This window comes from Poecilia mexicana, unplaced genomic scaffold (genome assembly GCF_051168715.1).
Source record: "Poecilia mexicana isolate PSO_F unplaced genomic scaffold, ASM5116871v1 scaffold_3, whole genome shotgun sequence".
Classification (NCBI taxonomy): domain Eukaryota; kingdom Metazoa; phylum Chordata; class Actinopteri; order Cyprinodontiformes; family Poeciliidae; genus Poecilia; species Poecilia mexicana.
Genome location: NW_028263372.1, coordinates 32087458 through 32105417, shown reverse-complemented (window position 1 = coordinate 32105417; position 17960 = coordinate 32087458). Strand labels below are relative to the sequence as shown.

The window sequence follows — 17960 nt, the reverse complement described above, 5'->3', positions numbered from 1 at the left end:
GTTTCATTTTCTTTATTCATCAATACCAGTCTGTAAATTGAAGCATGTATCTGAGTTAAGACCCCTTCACTCTGCCTCCAGCTATACTCATATTATCTCTATCTAAGATTCGGTATAATTAACTGCATCCAGAAGAACTCCAAGTTATTTCTGTCCAGATTTAGTTACTCAGAAGTAACTAAATCACAAGTCAGGACTTGCAAAGGACCTTTGTAATAAATGGAGGATTACTTTCCAGCAAGGGAACAACCCTAAACATACAGGCAGAGCAGAAGTGACAAAACTGCAAGTTTGTAGTTGTGCAAAGGTGATAGAGAAACACACAAAATACTTGTAGCTGCAATTGCAGCAAAAGTTAGCTCTATAAAAAATGTTTACTTATGGGGCAAAAAATAAATGCACAATTCACATTCCAGATTTTTTTTTTACTTTCACATCACAGTTATGTGCTGCTTTGTGTTGCATAAATGTAATGAAGCTGTAATCATCAAAGGGTTATGAATACTTTTGTACAAGCCACACTCGATGTGGATTTGCAGTGTATTTATTTTGTGAATAAATGAAAAAAGCTACTTATACGCCGGTGTGGTTGGGGGAGTTTTACTGCTGATAAATGAGACATATAGAGAAAAAGGAAATACCAAAGCACACAGGGCCGTTTGTTGTCAGGAATCCTCATAACTAAGTGAAATGCCCAATTTTCCAATACAGTTATGTGATAATTAAATGTACTTTTTTTTCTTTGTTTTTCTGTTTAGCTTGTATCATTTGGTAGGATCTATACTACTCATTTTTGTTTGCCATTTTTCTGGCACTTTGTTTCAAGATGAACATTTAATCTATAGTCTACTGCCAAGCAGAGCTGTGTGTAACTCTGTTTCTTAGCAGTCAGCAAGCCTCAAGGCATTCTCTGAAGTGACACTGGTGAGCACTAAACAGATGCTTGGAGAATTTTCTTTTTCAGAGTCTATGTGTCATCTCTGTCACTGCCAAAGATGACTTAAATTATTAAAATGGAAGAGAAGGCAGCTCTGGATCCTGAACTCGAATCACAAAAATACAAAGATTCAGTTTTAATGCGTCGTGAACGATAGACACAAATTGGAGAAACACATGTTTTCAAAGTGACTTATTTTATTTGTAATGTTTAGATGTTACATCCGTTAATAAGAACTTTGAGTTCTGTTCACTAATACACAGCAAGTAGTGACCTCTTTTTTCAGTAAACCAGATTAAGTCCATGCATAACTGCATCTTTAGATTAAAACCCTTCAACAGAATTAACACTATTTTGTGCAAGTTTTATGATTTTTCATAGCACACCAGGAAAACAACTATAACATGAAGACCTAACACAATTGCACATCATCAGCTTGGAAGTTTGCCTCCATCCTTCACTAAGAGGATGTGATGGTTAAATTGGGTGCACAGCATTCACACACACAAGCAGCAAACAATAAAATAAAAAAATAAAAAAACGGAGCAGCCAGAGTTTCCACATCAATAATTTATGGGTGAAACACTTCTCACCCTCCACAGTAAAGTACACAGCATTGCACAAACTGTTATTTATCTAAGGAAGCCATTCACCAAAAGGAGACGATACCACTGGCCTTGATGTGGAGCTGCGAGAGAGATCAGTCCCTATATGCTGCCTATCAATGCAAGCTCTAAAATGCATACTTCAAAAAAACAATTAATATCAGAGAGCCTGAATTAATATTTAAAAACTGCTTTACATTTCAGAAATATTTAAATTTCCATTGTACTGCTGAACATGGCAAAATTAGAGAAGCAAAGAGAAATAAATTGTCCAAATCTAACAGCCCATGCTATAATTTACATTAGGTAAAGCAGTGTAAGGTTCAGTAAATTGTTTTGGAATGCAAGACTTATAAATGACATAGATTCAGTGCACACAGAGTGATATATTTCAAGTATTGCTTTAGTGCTGATGGTTTTGGCTTATAGCTAAAGAAAATTCTAAACTGTGTTTCTCAGAAAATTTTAACATGAGACCAATATTAAAATATATGTATATATATATTTTTTTACACAGAAATTCCGACTTACTGAAATGTATATAAATGTACTGTACAATACAGACATTCAATACTTGGACAGGGTTGGATTTGCATGAATTACTGTAGTGCATCAGCCTCTGGGACTCCTGAAGTGTCGAAGAAGTCCAGGTTGCTTTAATAGCTCACTTACATTTTCAGGTTTGGTGCCTTTCATCTTCCTCTTCGCAATACCCCATAGATTATTTTTGGGGTTAAGGTCAGTTTGCTGGGGAATTTAGTACAGTGAACATGTGGCTATCAAAGCACATATGAAGGTATGAAGTATATTCTGTCTTAATGCTCCCCAAATCATCATTTCCTATAGAAACTTTATACTTGATACCAAGCAGATTGGGTCCTGTGCCTCTCGAATCTTCCTCTGGATCTCTTCATTTACAAATTAATTAACACTTGAAATATACAAAACTTTGAGTAATGTGACTGTGTAATTCACTAAGTACATTCAGTTCAGTCTTTACGATACTAGAAAAATAAAATGTCTTTGCTACTCTAATTTTCAAGATACAATTATAGGAAACCTGCTAAAATGCCCTGTTAGCTCATGTGTCCTCATAGATTTGAGGCACTGATCAATAGCGTTTTGATTCCATCAAATGAAAATGTAATGTCTAAGCAGAAGCTACTCAAACAGAATTACAGATTCGTATATATACATAAGAAAGGTTGATAGGGAATCAGACTAATTAAAGCATCTATTGCGTTCATTATTAATTTCTTCCTATTTTTTTAAATAAATGCAATTGTGTAATTCACATCCTACAGACCTTCAGGAACAGCTTTACTGCAGCATTTTCTTCTCTGTCTCTTTCTCCCTCTCATACTCGCTCACCGTCTATCAAGAAGAGAGTGCTTTCTGTTGGTTTGCTTCCATGCAGTAAGCCAACAAAACAACTCCTAACAAGCACAATAAAATAGTTAAATAATTTTATGTACCTGGTGTTTAGTTAAGAGTAACTAAATGGAAAACCAGACATTACAAAACATCATCAAGTTTTTAAAGGGATCCACAACTGGTTGAACCCGTTGTAATTTCAGTATTAACTAAAAAAATGGTGTTTGTGGTACGCCAAAACTCATAATTACTCCACAAATGTGTATCTTTTGTTATATTTTTCACCCATAGAGGTCGCCATTTTTTCACCTATGGGTTGATGATGCATAATGTTCCATTCTGTACTGGAGTCTACAGAGTAAACAAAGTAAGGCTAACTTTATCTTAGTAGTTTATCATATCACGTTTGCCTGGTGTCATTTTAGACAATTCCACAATGTGTCACCATTGGCTGCAATTTAAAAAAAAAAAAGAAAAGAAACGAAAAAGGGAGGCGAATCCGGATAATTTCCCACATGAAAGAAAGAAGAGTGCAGTGCGAGAGACGGAGCGGAAAACAACTACCGAAGGACTTAATCTGTGCCCTCTACATTTATTGTACCAGCAAAACTGACAAAGACTTTTTGAGATGCTAACAGGAGCTATACCGTATATGGTACTGACACCACCGATCCGACTGGACCAAAGTAACCCTAAACAACTGCTGCCGAACTGACACAGAGCTACAGAATTACTTACCGGATCACACAGTCCAACCAGAGGTGCACGGTCATTCATTGTTTCATTTACGAAACTGAAGGCAGCAGCTGCAGCAAGTTCCTACGACCAACTCTGTCCTCTTCCTCCATTTGGTCCCCCTCATCATCATCACCTCCTGTGATTTCTACATTCCGGTCGATTTCAAAGAGCTTCGATTCAAATCGAAAAGGCTTAATAATGTTATTCATCACTGATTTGGCTGGAGGGAGGCAGTTGGACCACTACAAATCATTTACCCAGAATGCATCGCAGTGTGAATAACATGGCGACGTTCCTGTGACAATATTTTCTTAAAATTTATAACAACTAAATAACCTTCAGTATTATTACTGTATTGTTTTTACATCTAAATAAATATTTCTCAAATAAAGTCTATTGTTACAACTAACCATGGAACCTTTTAAGAAAATATCAAACAAATTCACCTTTAGATTTTCTCTTCTAATTTACCTAATTAGATACAGGTATGTGTTTGAAAGGTGCATGCTAACTTTTCTTATGTATTCTTCAAGTCAGGGTTTGAGGATGAATGGAAATCAAGCTAGTTCTGTTGTTTTTACTAGATGAAGTTGGCAAAAGATTTGTAGCCTCCAGTTTGGCAGCTGGTTTAGAGACTGTTCTCAGATTGTGAGCATTCCAGGCTTGCAATCAGGTCCAAAATATGAGTGTTATGTCTTCCTCCTGAAAATTTGTGAACAAATTTTAGGACAGCTTTTAGGAATCCATAACTACTTATTTGCTGTACAAAAGATCAGACCCATCTATGTCTGTGGCAATTATTCATCCTTACTTGTGAAATGATGAGTGTCTGTTTTGTTTTTGTTTTATGTCATCTAGGTTTTGTTTAACTTTATATAGATATAATTACCTAATACCCCACTTCCTGAAGCTCTTTAAAAGAGATAAGATTGATTTCTTACCTTTAAGTTCCATCTTTAAAAAAATCATATCAGAAAAGATTTTGATGGAGAATCAAATATTTTATCAAAATAATGTTTTTTTCTTTTCATCAGTTTTATAAGATGAACTAAAAGTTAACTGAAATGGCAAAGAACACAGATTTGTGCCCCTTTTCGCAAGAAAATTGTGGACAAATTATTTTTTTCATTTATGTAATTAAAGAGACAATCAGAGAAATCCAGTTTTGTAACAAGATCTGCCTTTTTGTAACATCATTCTGTACATTAAGGTTTGTTCTTTTCAGATGTTGAGGGTCTGATTTTGCTGCAGTTTGCTCCAGAATGTTTTGTAGTTGAATTCTGGCAGCAAAAAAAAACGACAATGTAATGTTCATGTCCTGTAAACATCAGGGCTGGATGTTTGTAATTGGTATGACTAGGTCATAACAAGAGCATTTCAGGACTATTCTAAGAATTCTGTTCACAGAAGAACATGCCTTTATTTTACAGGTCTGCTTTAACTTCTCTTCCACCTCACATCTTGGTAGCATGGAATTTCTAAATGATTTATCTCTGCAGCCTGATATGTTTTTTTCCCCCTCATTCACAGTGTTCCAAGTCTTATTTAGAGGAGTCTGACTCTAGCTCTTTATCCTGTAATCAACACTATATTCACCTCTGTTCTGGAGAAGTGAATCATTTTTGTCTTTTCTAATGTAAACCGTTTTTTTCTTAACTCAACAGCAACAGGACCAGGTGCAGAGTGAACAACTTGACACAAAGCTGTCACACGACAATAAGGATGCAGACGGCGAAAGCAGCAAAAAGACAAAGCTCCACGAATACAACTGAGCAGACGGCATGTCATCGCAGAGCAGCCTGCATCGCCTGGAGGATCTTTCTAAGAGCACACACTTGCGCACTGTTACAAGGAAAAACGTGCGCCCACACATTTTGACTTACACGCTTACTTTTTAAAACGCACACACACACACACAAACATAACCAAACACACAAATAGCAAGACATATGCATATGAGCATTGTTAGAGAAAGCTGAGACACTGGAACTGTCAACAAATTTCAAACTGTCATCTGACAACCGTCATAGTAAAATGGCATGCGTTTAGATATTCTTTTCAAAGGTAGCAGTGGCACTGGTAACTTGTTTCATGATTGTTCATTTGTTGTTTAATTCTCTGAGTTTTATTATAAGTGAGGACACTGCTTTCTAAATGTGTGATCTTTCTAGAAATACCCTTTGCACTGGTGAGGTCTGACACTGTTTCCTGTGATAAGTATATCAATTGACGAAAAAAGTACGCCTATTATTATTACTACTACTACTACCCAACTTAGAATATTGTTTGTCACTCATTGTAGCAAGGTTAATTTACTCCACATTTTGAAATATAATGGCTCAAGTTGGCTGGCCAACTGTTCAACGTTTAATATTCAACACTCTTTCTGCCTTTAACACTCCTGAGGCAAAGAGCCAAAGACTCACAATGGGTCGTCTCCCTGAGAATGTGCCATGCACTGAGTAGTAACTCCTAGCTACATGTATCTGTGTTATCTGACCTTCCTGTGTCCTTTAAATAAACTGTAATTTTCAGTAAATGTGTGAAGAATAAACGGTGATTTGTGGGAAAGAAACGAGTGAGCCTGTTTGTGATCCAATAAATGAATCCAGGCTCAGGTTTTGCACACTCTGCATACTAACAGCATGTCATACTTTCTTGCATGCAGCTAAAAAGCGCTTGTATAGAAGGTGTCACCGCTTCTCCCAAATGGTAATGGTCTAACTGTGCAGCATTCAGAGATATTTTCAAACAGAAATACAGAGTAATGATCCTAACAAAGTCAAGGAAATCTGATTTTTTTTCAAAACATTTTAGAATGAATTGTTCCAGGAGTCTTCAAAGCCAGGCCTTGAGCTCTAGCATCCTATAACTTTTAGATGTGTCTAATTCAGAGTCAGGTCTCAAGCTTCTAATTAGGCATAGATAGGCATTTATACTCTAAGAACACAAGATGAAAGTTCATGTTGAATTTGTGAATGAATCAGAGCATTTTTGTTTTGTAATGACAGAATTAACATCTGTTTATTTCTGTCTTCATATTGTCTACTTATTACCCATAGAGCTATTTCCACACTAAATAGGGTTTCAAGAGTTGGAGAAATTTTAATGATAAGGAAACAATTTTCTAACTCTACATTTAAAACCTTTGTTCTCAGTGGTAAAGATGTTCACATTTAAGGTAGGTATTACAACATAATGAAAAAGACAAAGTCTAGTAGGTAAATAAATGACTGTAAAGTGCTTTTATTCAGATATTTTCAGCACTAAAATGTGCCTATTAAGATGAGGCTATAACTACAACATTAACAAATTGTTATGACATATAACATGCCAATGTCCTATCTGTATATAAATTGGGTTTATTTGTTTTGTAGAGTGCCGTTAAATTACATTTGTTGTAAATCAGGGCTTTGAAAATAAAATATTTTCAGTTGAATTGAACTGAAGTTTACTAAGAAATTTTTAGATTTTTTTCTTTATACTGTTAGTTTTTTAAATAACTTATGTTGTCATTGGTGACATTTGGAGGAGATACAGACCTAAATTGTTAAATATATTAAGCCACACTTAACAATAGGGATCAGGTGCTTTTCTAAATATTCATGCCATACTGGACTGAAATGTTTGCTGTAGGCTCATATGACAGAAACGCACCACTCTAGTTAATTTAGCAACCTCTAAATGTTTGCTAAATATTGAAAAAAAATTGCTTTTCCCCCAAATAACCTGTTGGAATTCCAAAAGAATAGCGACCTATAAAGCTGCTTTATACTGCAGTTCTCTAACAGTGAGATTTGGGGACTTTTGTCTTCTTTTTTTTTATTACGGCTCAATGCATGTGGTGGCGAGATAAATTCAGACTTTCATCCAGCTTAGTGGCCTAGAAGAAGCAAGCCTATCTATCATATCATATGAAAAGAGAAAGATCTTAGAAACTAGCAGACAGTTAGAGCTTAATTATGTTTGCAGTTTTTCTTAAAACAATTATTTATTATTGTGGGACTTTTTTTCTCTGGCTTCAGAAAGGAACTAAAATTAAAGGTTTATTTATTTATTTATTTATTTTTTTTTTTTCAGTGGGACAATAAAGCTGCTACAATAAAAGATGAAGATATATTAAATTTTTTAACATGTCTTACCAGGGATTCCAATAAAGAGGCCATCCCTATAATATTTACAGATTGTCCCTCTGCTACAGCAGAACCATACCTCACATTCACTGACATAGAAAAAAACACGCATGAGCACTTAGCAATTTTCTTTGTTTTTGTTTTTTGTTTGTTTGTTTGTTTGTTTTTTCTTGTTGCTGGTACATTACATTACTTTACATGATTATAATTTATGACATGTTTTAAACCATAAAGTGACATCAAATTTTGAAGCAGAGAAAAAAATTTAGCATTAGCTAGTAACATTAAGAGAAAAATAAGATGTAAATGGGAGTTATATTTCCATGTTTTTCTATGCGGTGCTAAACTGAATGCTGTTGATGGGTACATTTTATAGCAGAATACTTACCACTATGGGAAGTATTCTGGCTATGGTAACTTCTCATAGCCTTACCACATAGCTTGGCTTAGCCATACAGTAATCTGTGTCTAAGTCACATCAAGAAACAGGGCTGTTTAACTCTAACCAAATAGCAACTATAAGCAAAAGTAAATTGTGAAGTAAACTGAGAACATGAGCATAAACCAAGCAGTGTGAAATGTGCATATCATTTTTACCAGCATAACTGATGTAGTGGGATGGTAAGGTAGTGGGCAGTGGATGACCATGCATCCTCAGACGAGGCAGTTCATCTCATCAGTAAATGAGGCAAAAGCCTTTAACTTACTGGAAGCAATATGAAAATATCTGTGTTAACTAATTTCACTTTGTAGAAATTGTTTGATGTAGGCAAAATGTTGTTGTTTTTTTAGAATATTTGTTATGTATCTTTTCATAGTTTGCTAAAGTTCTTGGTTAAACCATTTACTTTCACCTACCTCTTTGATTTTGGCAGTCCACTTTCATCTGTCACATGTGTCAAGTTAATTGTAAAATATATATTGTAATATATATATATATATATATATATATATAATTTTTTTTTTTTTTTTTTTTTTTTTTTTTTTTTTTTTTTGATGACTGAATACATTTAAGTTTTGGATTGCTTCAGAAAATATTAAAATTATATTTGACAAGAACAATGTTGGCCTTAAAATAATAATAATAAAAAAATAAATATTTACTAACAAAAAATTATTTTAGTACAGTCGGTTTTACTACTCAGTGAACCAACAAGTATAAATATCAAACATGCCGAATGTAAAGAAAAATAAGACAGGTTGAAGGTCAGATCGTGGTCAGATACCCCTAAATGTGTCATTAAAGAAGTTATAGATGAATATTTCCAATAAAAGTACTACATAAATGTAATCAGATCTGTTAACATGTTAAAAACTGGACTTTGTTAACTTTTGAATGTACAATCTTGACAAAGATTGCTGTTTAGTGTTGTGTCCATTGTAGCAGATAAAACAACTCTTCTTTTTTTAAAAACTTCTTTATGTGCTTTCAAAGACACTGTGCTAAGCAGCTTTGTTGTCTCAGTATTTTTTCTTGACATTTGTGTTCCTCTCCAGATTCCAGCGTGCCCATACTGATAAATTTTAGCCGACAGGTGCTGCACTCTATTTTGAGACCTATAATCCATGTTTTTTGTAAGTTTGAGAGCTTTCGCCAGGTTGGCTCTATGTCATGCTGAGAAGAAAACAAAGGGGATCGTCGCCAGGATTTGGAGACCCACAGCATATCTTTCAAACTCTGCCACATAAGCTCAGAGCCACCAGCGGCCAAAGCAATGGGAGAGCACGATCTTGGTCAAGCTTGCTCTGCAGCACGCAGGCTTGGGATATGATCAAAGTGACAGTGTGGTTTTTGTATGCCATCTCCATTTACTGCTTGCTGTTCGCTGCTTGTAATAATGATGTACTTTTCAAGCAAAGTTAGACTTTCTTCATAACCGAGTTGCACAAGAGATCAGTTTTCACAAAGATCAACTTGATGATGGTAAATGTAAAGGCAGCATGATTCACTGTGGCATAAATTAACTCATCTAAACATCTAAAAAACTCTGCATGTGGCTCCACAGATTTCCTTTTAGGTCTGGGTAGCTTTTATTCAATAAGAAAATCTGTGTACTCTACATTGTGGCAAGATAATTAAAGGAATTCATACACTGCTTATTTTTCACATTTTCCCTCTTACAAAGAAGGGAGAGGTCTGTAATTGTCAATGCAGGTACACCTCAACAAAGAAAATCATATTGTATGAATTTTAAATATTAATTTTCCTTTCAGTGCATGAAATATGCCTTAACACCTACCAATTATCATATATTTTGCCTCTCACAGATCTGTTAGTTCAGTTTTAAGAAGCCCTCTTTCCCTCCACTGTATTTACTGCTCATTTGAACTTTTTACCTGTATAAAATTCATCTGTTCACACAATCAGTTGTGTGAACAGACTTCCCCACCAAGACCAAAAGCCTGTCTAAGGACACCAGAGATGAAACTGTAAACCTGCACAAGGTTGAAAAAGCTACAGGACAATAGGCAAAATGATGACTAAAGAGGCTTGACAGTCTGTCTCAGATTGGAGCTGAATGGAAGATCTTGCCTTGTGGCGTGTCAATGATCATGACAAAGGTTACATGGGAGAACTTGGTCATTGACCCAAAGAGAGCTGGAGCCACAATCCTACAGGTTATCATTAGTAAATAGGATTAGAAGAACTGTCTTAATACAATGCAACAGCAGATAAGTGTCAATAAAATAAATCTGTAATTTGTTTGCCATTAAAAAATTATCAAATAATTTACAAGATCATTTGTTTTATGTATAAGTCTTAGAATTTATGAGGAACCTGTTATTTTTAAGTATATTCATATAATTTATATTCCCAGTAAGTGCAAGATGTTTAAACCATCTTTGCTGAAGCAAATGGTAATGCTGTATGTTGTATGGAAAAGATATTTTGATGCACGAGTGTTCTCACTTGAGTGCACCTTCAGGGTAATGGCATACAGACAGACTCGGCTCCAGGATTGGGTAGTCATGGTTTATATAATTTTGAAGTGCATGCCCCTGAGGAACACTTGAAAAGGTTGTATTCTAGGTTTTTTTTGCTGTAATATTTTTTTCCACCCTTTTTCTCACTCTTGAACACCACATGTAGGTAGTGGATGAACATGCATCTTCCGATGAGGCAGTTCATGCTGGTAACTGAAGTCTGTTGCAAGTTTGATTGGTCATGACAAGTAAACTGCTCATTAGTTTTTGAGTATTATTCACTCTGAGCTGGAGATTTTGCAGACTGTAGTCTCAGCACGACTGAGGTCAAGCATACAGTGATAGATTTATGTCATATATGATTACTGCTAAAAAATAATGTGGTTTTTACCACCTCTTTATATTCAACCTCCAATAAATAATGATGTATATTAAACCATTTATCTCTTTTTGTATACTCACTAATCCTATTCAGGGTTGGAAAGAATCCCAGCAGTTATTGGGTGAGAGGAGAGACAATTTTTAAACAAAAAATCACAGTAGTGTCTGAAAAATGTAATACTTTGACTGAAGTATGTTCCATTAGGAATTTAGAACTTGAACATCAGTGTTGTCTTGCCAATATACTGACCAAGCTGATGATCAGCAGGTATGAAAAGCACTTCAGCAAGTCTGTGACAATGAGGAGTGTATCAGCATAGTGACAGGAAGGATTTGCAAAGGTTTCACAGAAGTAGCTGGCATCCATCAACATGGCTATGGCTGGACCAGTTTAAAAAACAATTTACCACTGTGAGAAAGATGCAAGTAGCATTATTATAAAATATTATGCTTATAGTCATGACAACAGTAAAACTTAATCAAACAATGAAATGATGCAAAGAGAAGAAAAAAACCAACACAGACAGTTACCAAATTTACCTTGGATCAGTCTTCCCGGAAGTTCAAGTGGAGGGCAATATAATGCATTTGAAAAATTTAAAATCTACATTTCAGACTCTTCAATCTTTAGAATCTTACATTTTTGTGACAGTAAAATTTGAAAATGACTGAACAAATTTAGTTTTATTCCTAAGAGTTTTTTCCTGAGAAAGCCTCCACCCCCTGAAAGAACAGGACAGCAAGTCATACATTTTTAAGTTGCTGCTGAAAACACATAAAAACACTCAAAAAACTTATTTTACAAGCTGTACCAAAGTTGGAATGTTTATATTTTTTAGATCTCCAGCCATGAAGGACTTGCATAACTAAACTATTGATTCAACAATGCACTGTACTGAGTTTCAGGAAGGAAACTCTGTGATCATTGAGAACTTATAATAAAGGACTAAAACAAATGGATGTCTCTCTTTTCACCCATTCATTTGGAGGACAACATCGGGAACACAGCGTGTCACATAAAGTCCTTTCCCTGCTGGTGGGGAGAAGATCCACTCCAGGTCCCAGAAGCTCTGGATCCAAACAGGTGACTCTATCATTCAGTTGAAGGAATAAACATTTATCCTGTTTTCATTCAGAACCCTTGATGCAATATATTCATAATTCAATATTCATAATTCTTTCTGAACTGTGACATGATTGCATCTTATTATTGGTTTCACTTTATCGATTTCTATATGTTTTTGTTTAATCTTCCATAGTTTTACTGTCATTATTCTTTTATATTTTTCTTATTAGCACAGCAAGTTTGTCGATTAACATGTTTAACTATATGGTAAAAGTTTGAATAAAATTTTGTTGTTAAACTCTTGTATTCAGTTTATATTGAGAAAATTGTTATTCCACAGCAATGATGTTCAAATAACATCAGTGCTGAATTATACGTTTATATGTTATTAAATATATATGTATCTATAAACATTGATTCATATTATTGAATATATACTTAGTAACAGAAATTATTTATTTGAAATCCAATATGTCAAGCTATTTCTCAGTGTGTAAAAAAAACACCTTCAGACATTCACACAAATGCTAAAACAGGAATGCAGTGATCAGCAAAACGGAGCATTGTTTTGTCTCGTGGACAAAAATTGTCTTTTTTTTGCACAATCTTTCTATACAAAGTCAAAGACAAGAGTAATGAAGTGGGAAGCAATATAAAAAAATGTTTCACCAGGAATAATCTGCAAGCCTTTTCACAGATGAACCAAAAAAGGAGTCTACATAAGATTGAGATTTGACAGCACAGATTTGACAGCAGTTAGTTAAACTATGAATAAAACAAGGCGGCAGAAATAATTCCATCCTTTCGTATTTTTGTGCTGGACACCTGCACTAAATTGACTCTGTCTTGACAGAAGTGAGATATTGCTTCTTTCCTGTAGAACATGGTGCACCACCTGGTTTGCAGCTTCATGACTCAGACTCCAGCTGGAAGATGAACCCAAACACACTTTAGGGCTCTAAAGAATGTCTTGAAGAACAAAATGGATAAAACATATAGGGTTTTGAGATTTTGCTTTTTTTTTTTTTTTTGCAGGATCATTGTCAGTTTGTGAGTCTGCTTGTGTCTGAAGCAAAATGGATGCATGAGAAGAAAAGAGATTGTTAACTCTGAATAATTAACTTCCCCTAATGAGAATTTTGTCAGCCTTTCAAAAATTAGCTTTCATATCAAACCAAAACAACAAACAATGTGACTGCAAGTAGTATTATTATAAAATAATAATAATACTATAAGCATGACTGTTGTCATGCTTATAGTCATGACAACAGTAAAACTTAATCAAACAATGAAAAGGTGCAGAGAGAAGAAGAAATCAACTTCAGATTTTTTTAACATTTGAAAAAATGCTGGTATTACTGGCTCCTGGGCCCATGAAATGAATTCCTCTGCAGAGTCATGTCTGTTTTAATGCTATCTCAGGACTTTAAAATCCATACTATGCAATATTGATTTTTAGCTTTGTGCCCATTGTACAGTTTTCTCCTTGTTTTTCTAAGGACTGTGTTGGTGATGCTGTTTGCATGGGTAGAATTGTAAGGCATAGTCATGGAAAGAGATCTCTGGATTTGAGAAAAGGAGTCATCTTCAAGCCTTCATCTGCAGACTGCACTGGTTGGCATCTCATTGTGAAGTGGCCAGGTGTCAGGAAGCACTACACTCATCTTTAACCTTTTTATTTTAATTCAATGTGTAAATTTGAACATTCTGGGTAAATGCACTGCTGAGATATTTGTTTTGTGGTATGTCTTTCTGTGGCAGTCATACCGTGTTTCAGCTAAAGAAACACTCCTCTTTAGCTGAAACACAGTATGACTCCAGCTTCTTAAGACGAAGTGAGTTGATAAGAGCCAGAGTTAAATTGGTTGAGAGTCTGAAAAAAGTTTAAATATTTAAAATAATAAAATGACTTAAACTATGCAGACATATGATGTTTGATATTTCATTATTGGAAGTAATATTTTCTCATGTGAACGTCAACTTCTATGTTGTCTTTTCCTGTTCTTTCAAGAATCAGCCTATCAGCCTGAAGTGATAGGCTGATTTGAATTGAGAAGGTGGAGTTTGAAGTGTGTGTATATAGCTGAACTCCTGGATGGAGCAAAGAGACTGATGGAAAGGCTGTCATTTTGAAAGTTGCTGTGAAAACCGATAAACCAGCTTTGTTTGCTGTACAGGCAAGTCTGAGTGATGACTTCTCTTTACCACGCCACACCTCTCAGTGAAAGGCCGTGATTCTCAACTGAAAAGAAGTGAACTGCACCATCTGAGTTGGGGAATAGGCTCTACTCCGAGCAGTTGACTTGACAATGAAGAAGTGGCTTAGGTGCCTTGCTCACTAGTGGCAGGATGGATTGGAGCCTTGTTTGCAGGAAGGTGGGTAGTTTGTTGCGAGGAGGAGGGTTCTGAGACAAAACGCAAAGCTCTTGATAAAATAATCATTGACTGAAAGGCAGGTGGAATCAACCTTAGAGATAGGGAGAGAAGCTTGATTATTCTGAGGATCCCAAATTATAGCTATTGCTCCTCCTCAAAAGGAGTCAGAGGCGGTTCTGGAATCTGTTTAGGATGCCTTCTGCACCTCACTGTGGAGATTTTCCAGGAATTTTGCACTAGGATGAGACCACAAGACAGGCTCCAAACCTGCTGGAGTAACTAAGAATCCTTTTTGGCATAGAAATACGCTGAAGTCCTCTAAAATAAGCTGGAGAGTGCTGCTGGGCAGAGGGACGTTTTCTCCTGGACCTGGTACACAGGCCACATGCCTCCGATAACCCAAGGTAACAGATGGATGGATGTTGTTTTGTTGTTTATGCAGTATTTGCATTTTAATGGTTATATCTAAATTTTGTGTTTTATAGTTTATATTGTTTTCAAATAGGATTTTCTGGCTATACATTTTCTTAGGTAATGACTAACATTTTCAGGAATTGCATAAACAGGGAACTTGTATTTTTTTATAAGCCTTTGTGCCTCCCTTTGAAGGGTTTTCTGGGCATATCTCACCAAATAGATATGCTTGGTGAGGCATGCCCACCATGCATCAGAAGGGTTTCTGAGACATCCCCAACAACTCTTGGAAGGGTTTTCTGGGCATGTCTCACCAAGCTGAGGTCCACAGGGCAGATCTAGATTACACAAGGGCCTGCATATTCATTGTGGAAAGGACATGCATTGGGATCCTCCAGAATGAACTGAAGAGTGTTTCTATTGAGACCTGTTACCCCAGAGGCCCAGTATAAAATAAGCAAAAGGCAATAAATGAATGGATTATATACAGATTATTGAACGTCCCATTAATTCAGAGGTTGCAAAAGTGTTGTTTTTTTTATGTTTAATAAAATATCAATGTATAATGAAAACGGCATTCCCACATTACATAGTGCATGACACTCTCACAGACAATCATTGTTGTAGGAGCTCATTCTTTTTGTGTTAATCTTTTGTATAAAGCTTTCTACCTTGTTCATTTGTGTTGAGGAGAATCTGTTTGAATGTGATTCAATTTAATTTATTTCATGAGATTGCTCTATTTATTTAAATGAAAAAAAAAAAATAGGCGTTATTCTATGATCTCTTTGAATCTTTTCTTTGTTAACATTCAGCATATACAGTACAATCAAAATCACTCTCTTACAATTGCATCCAGTCAGATGCTGGTTAAAAGCAATTCAACCAGTATGCACTCAATCCCTTGATTATAAAAATGATACAATTATACATTCCAGGTTGGTCCACTTGCAGCATAATTTAGATCTGACTCTGTGTTATTCATAAATTCCTATAAAATCAGTTCTTTTCTCACTTCATCCAAATATAAAACAATGTCTTATTAGCATCGATAGTCTTTCAAAAAGTGTTTCTTTACACCTCCCTGTTCAGGTTTATATCAAAAATTACATTAGTGTATAGTTAAAACTGGGGTGGGGGGTATCCTTAGCTAAGTTTCACAATTGCAAAGGTCAGCTGTAATGTGACAGTGAAGGACCCTCTCTACTGAAATACACAAACTTAATTAAGCTCTCAGTCTAATTACACAGCCTGGAGCCACTTCTTTCTCAACTTGTCCTGTTGGGGCTGATGCCACGTTGAAACACACACGAATGACTGCTAAATCTTTACAGACTATGCACAAGTGTGTCAGGATAACCCACTTCATCTGCTCTTTCATCCCCAGCTCTTTAAGTGCAGCTTGTTAATGTGCTGATAGAGTAAATGATTTTAATGAGGTAGAGGCTTGTGATGGAAGACCTGGCTTACACACCCATCAATTCTAAGCACCCAGGGAAAGAAAACCTGGGTCAAACAACAGGTGGAGATAGCTTTAAAGTTGTTTTGAATACCAAAATAAGGAGCACATGACCCAAGTACATCAGTGCTTTAGTTAGATGTCCATCACAGATAAGCATTGACTTTACTTTCTTCTTTTTTTAATCTCTTGGTATTATCTGGAAACTTTAAGAGCAAGGTATACTATTTGGCAGGAACAAATGACTTGGGAGGAACAGATGAGACTAATCAGAAGAAGCATCTCTGAGTGAAAATGGTTAGGATCTGCTATTAGGGAAACACAAATAAAAATATTTGGTAAAAAAAAAAAAAAGAGTGATACGAGGCTCATTAGAAGTAGAACTAAACATAAGAAAGAGCTCGATAACAGTATTAGGTTTCCTAAATCCAAAACATTAAGATATGTTCAGCCACAGAGGTTTATTCTGTTATATTTGTTATTGAACTTAGAAAGTCAGTTATAGATGACATACAAGAAAAAGGGGAACAAAAATGCAAATTATCATGGAGAAAGACAAAGCATTGACTCATAAAAAAGAGGAATCTGAGGAGTTGTTCTTATGTGACAAAGCTCTAGCACCAAAGCCCAATATCAAGTTAGACAAGTTTCACCCTCATTTAGAGACCAAATCACTGCAGGAACATTGACAGGGCTGAGGCAGCCTTTTCATCAAATAACATCATTCAAGGTTTTACTGCGTCATAGCACAAAATGACCTTAATATTTCTGCCCAGCGAGAATAGAGTTGATCAATAGCAATGAGACGGGTAAGATTTCTGGCTGACAACACTCATTTTCCGGTCTTTACACTGGTGCTTAAGGCTTTTCTATAACTCTGTCTCACATCATCTTGGTCTATTTTAATGATGTAAAAAGTTAGAGTTGTACAGAAATCAATGTTCTGGAAAAAAATTCTGAAACCAGTAAAGAACAAAACAAAGAAGAATCATCCTCAGAGCAAGGCAGATATTGTGTGTTTCTGTATTTGAAAACAACCTTGAACAATGACAAATATAAATAATATGAACAAAGTCTTAAAATGCTTTATTGCTTCATTTTTGCATAAATCAGTGTAATTTACCTCCGACTACTACTTTCTTGATATTTGTGTTCTGTAATCGACCGGCCCTTGAGTAATTTGCCTCCTAAAGCCATGCAATTCCTCTGAGGAAGGACAAATTTGTAGTCTGCTTTCAGAAAAGCTTACAAAGAAAGCCTGCTCTCAGTAAAAAGTGTTGCACAATCACCCACTTGCTGAGAGCAGACTCAAATATTCTGAGTTAACAACTGGGCACCATTAAAATTTGAATGAACACCATGTTTTATAAACAATAGACTGGATTCTACAAGAAGATACTGCTAAAACACCACTTTTTGAATAATTTAGAAGTAAGCTCCATGGGCCATCGTTTAAAATTGTCCACCTCTATCTTAGAGGCCATAAAAAGGCTCATTAAAGCACACAGCTTTTCTCAACATATAGCAACTGTCACCATTTCCTCTAATGCTG

General features: G+C 35.5%; 1 protein-coding gene across 1 annotated transcript in view; it reads left to right on the top strand.

The window, feature by feature from the left end:
• Positions 1-6229, top strand: part of luzp2 (leucine zipper protein 2) — a 148806-nt gene extending 142577 nt beyond the window's left edge. Inside the window, exon 12 of the mRNA XM_014978974.2 lies at positions 5319-6229. Coding sequence (XP_014834460.2) covers positions 5319-5426 — 108 coding nt within the window. The 3' untranslated portion in view covers positions 5427-6229. The remainder of the gene's footprint in view (positions 1-5318) is intronic.
• Positions 6230-17960: the final 11731 nt, after the last annotated feature.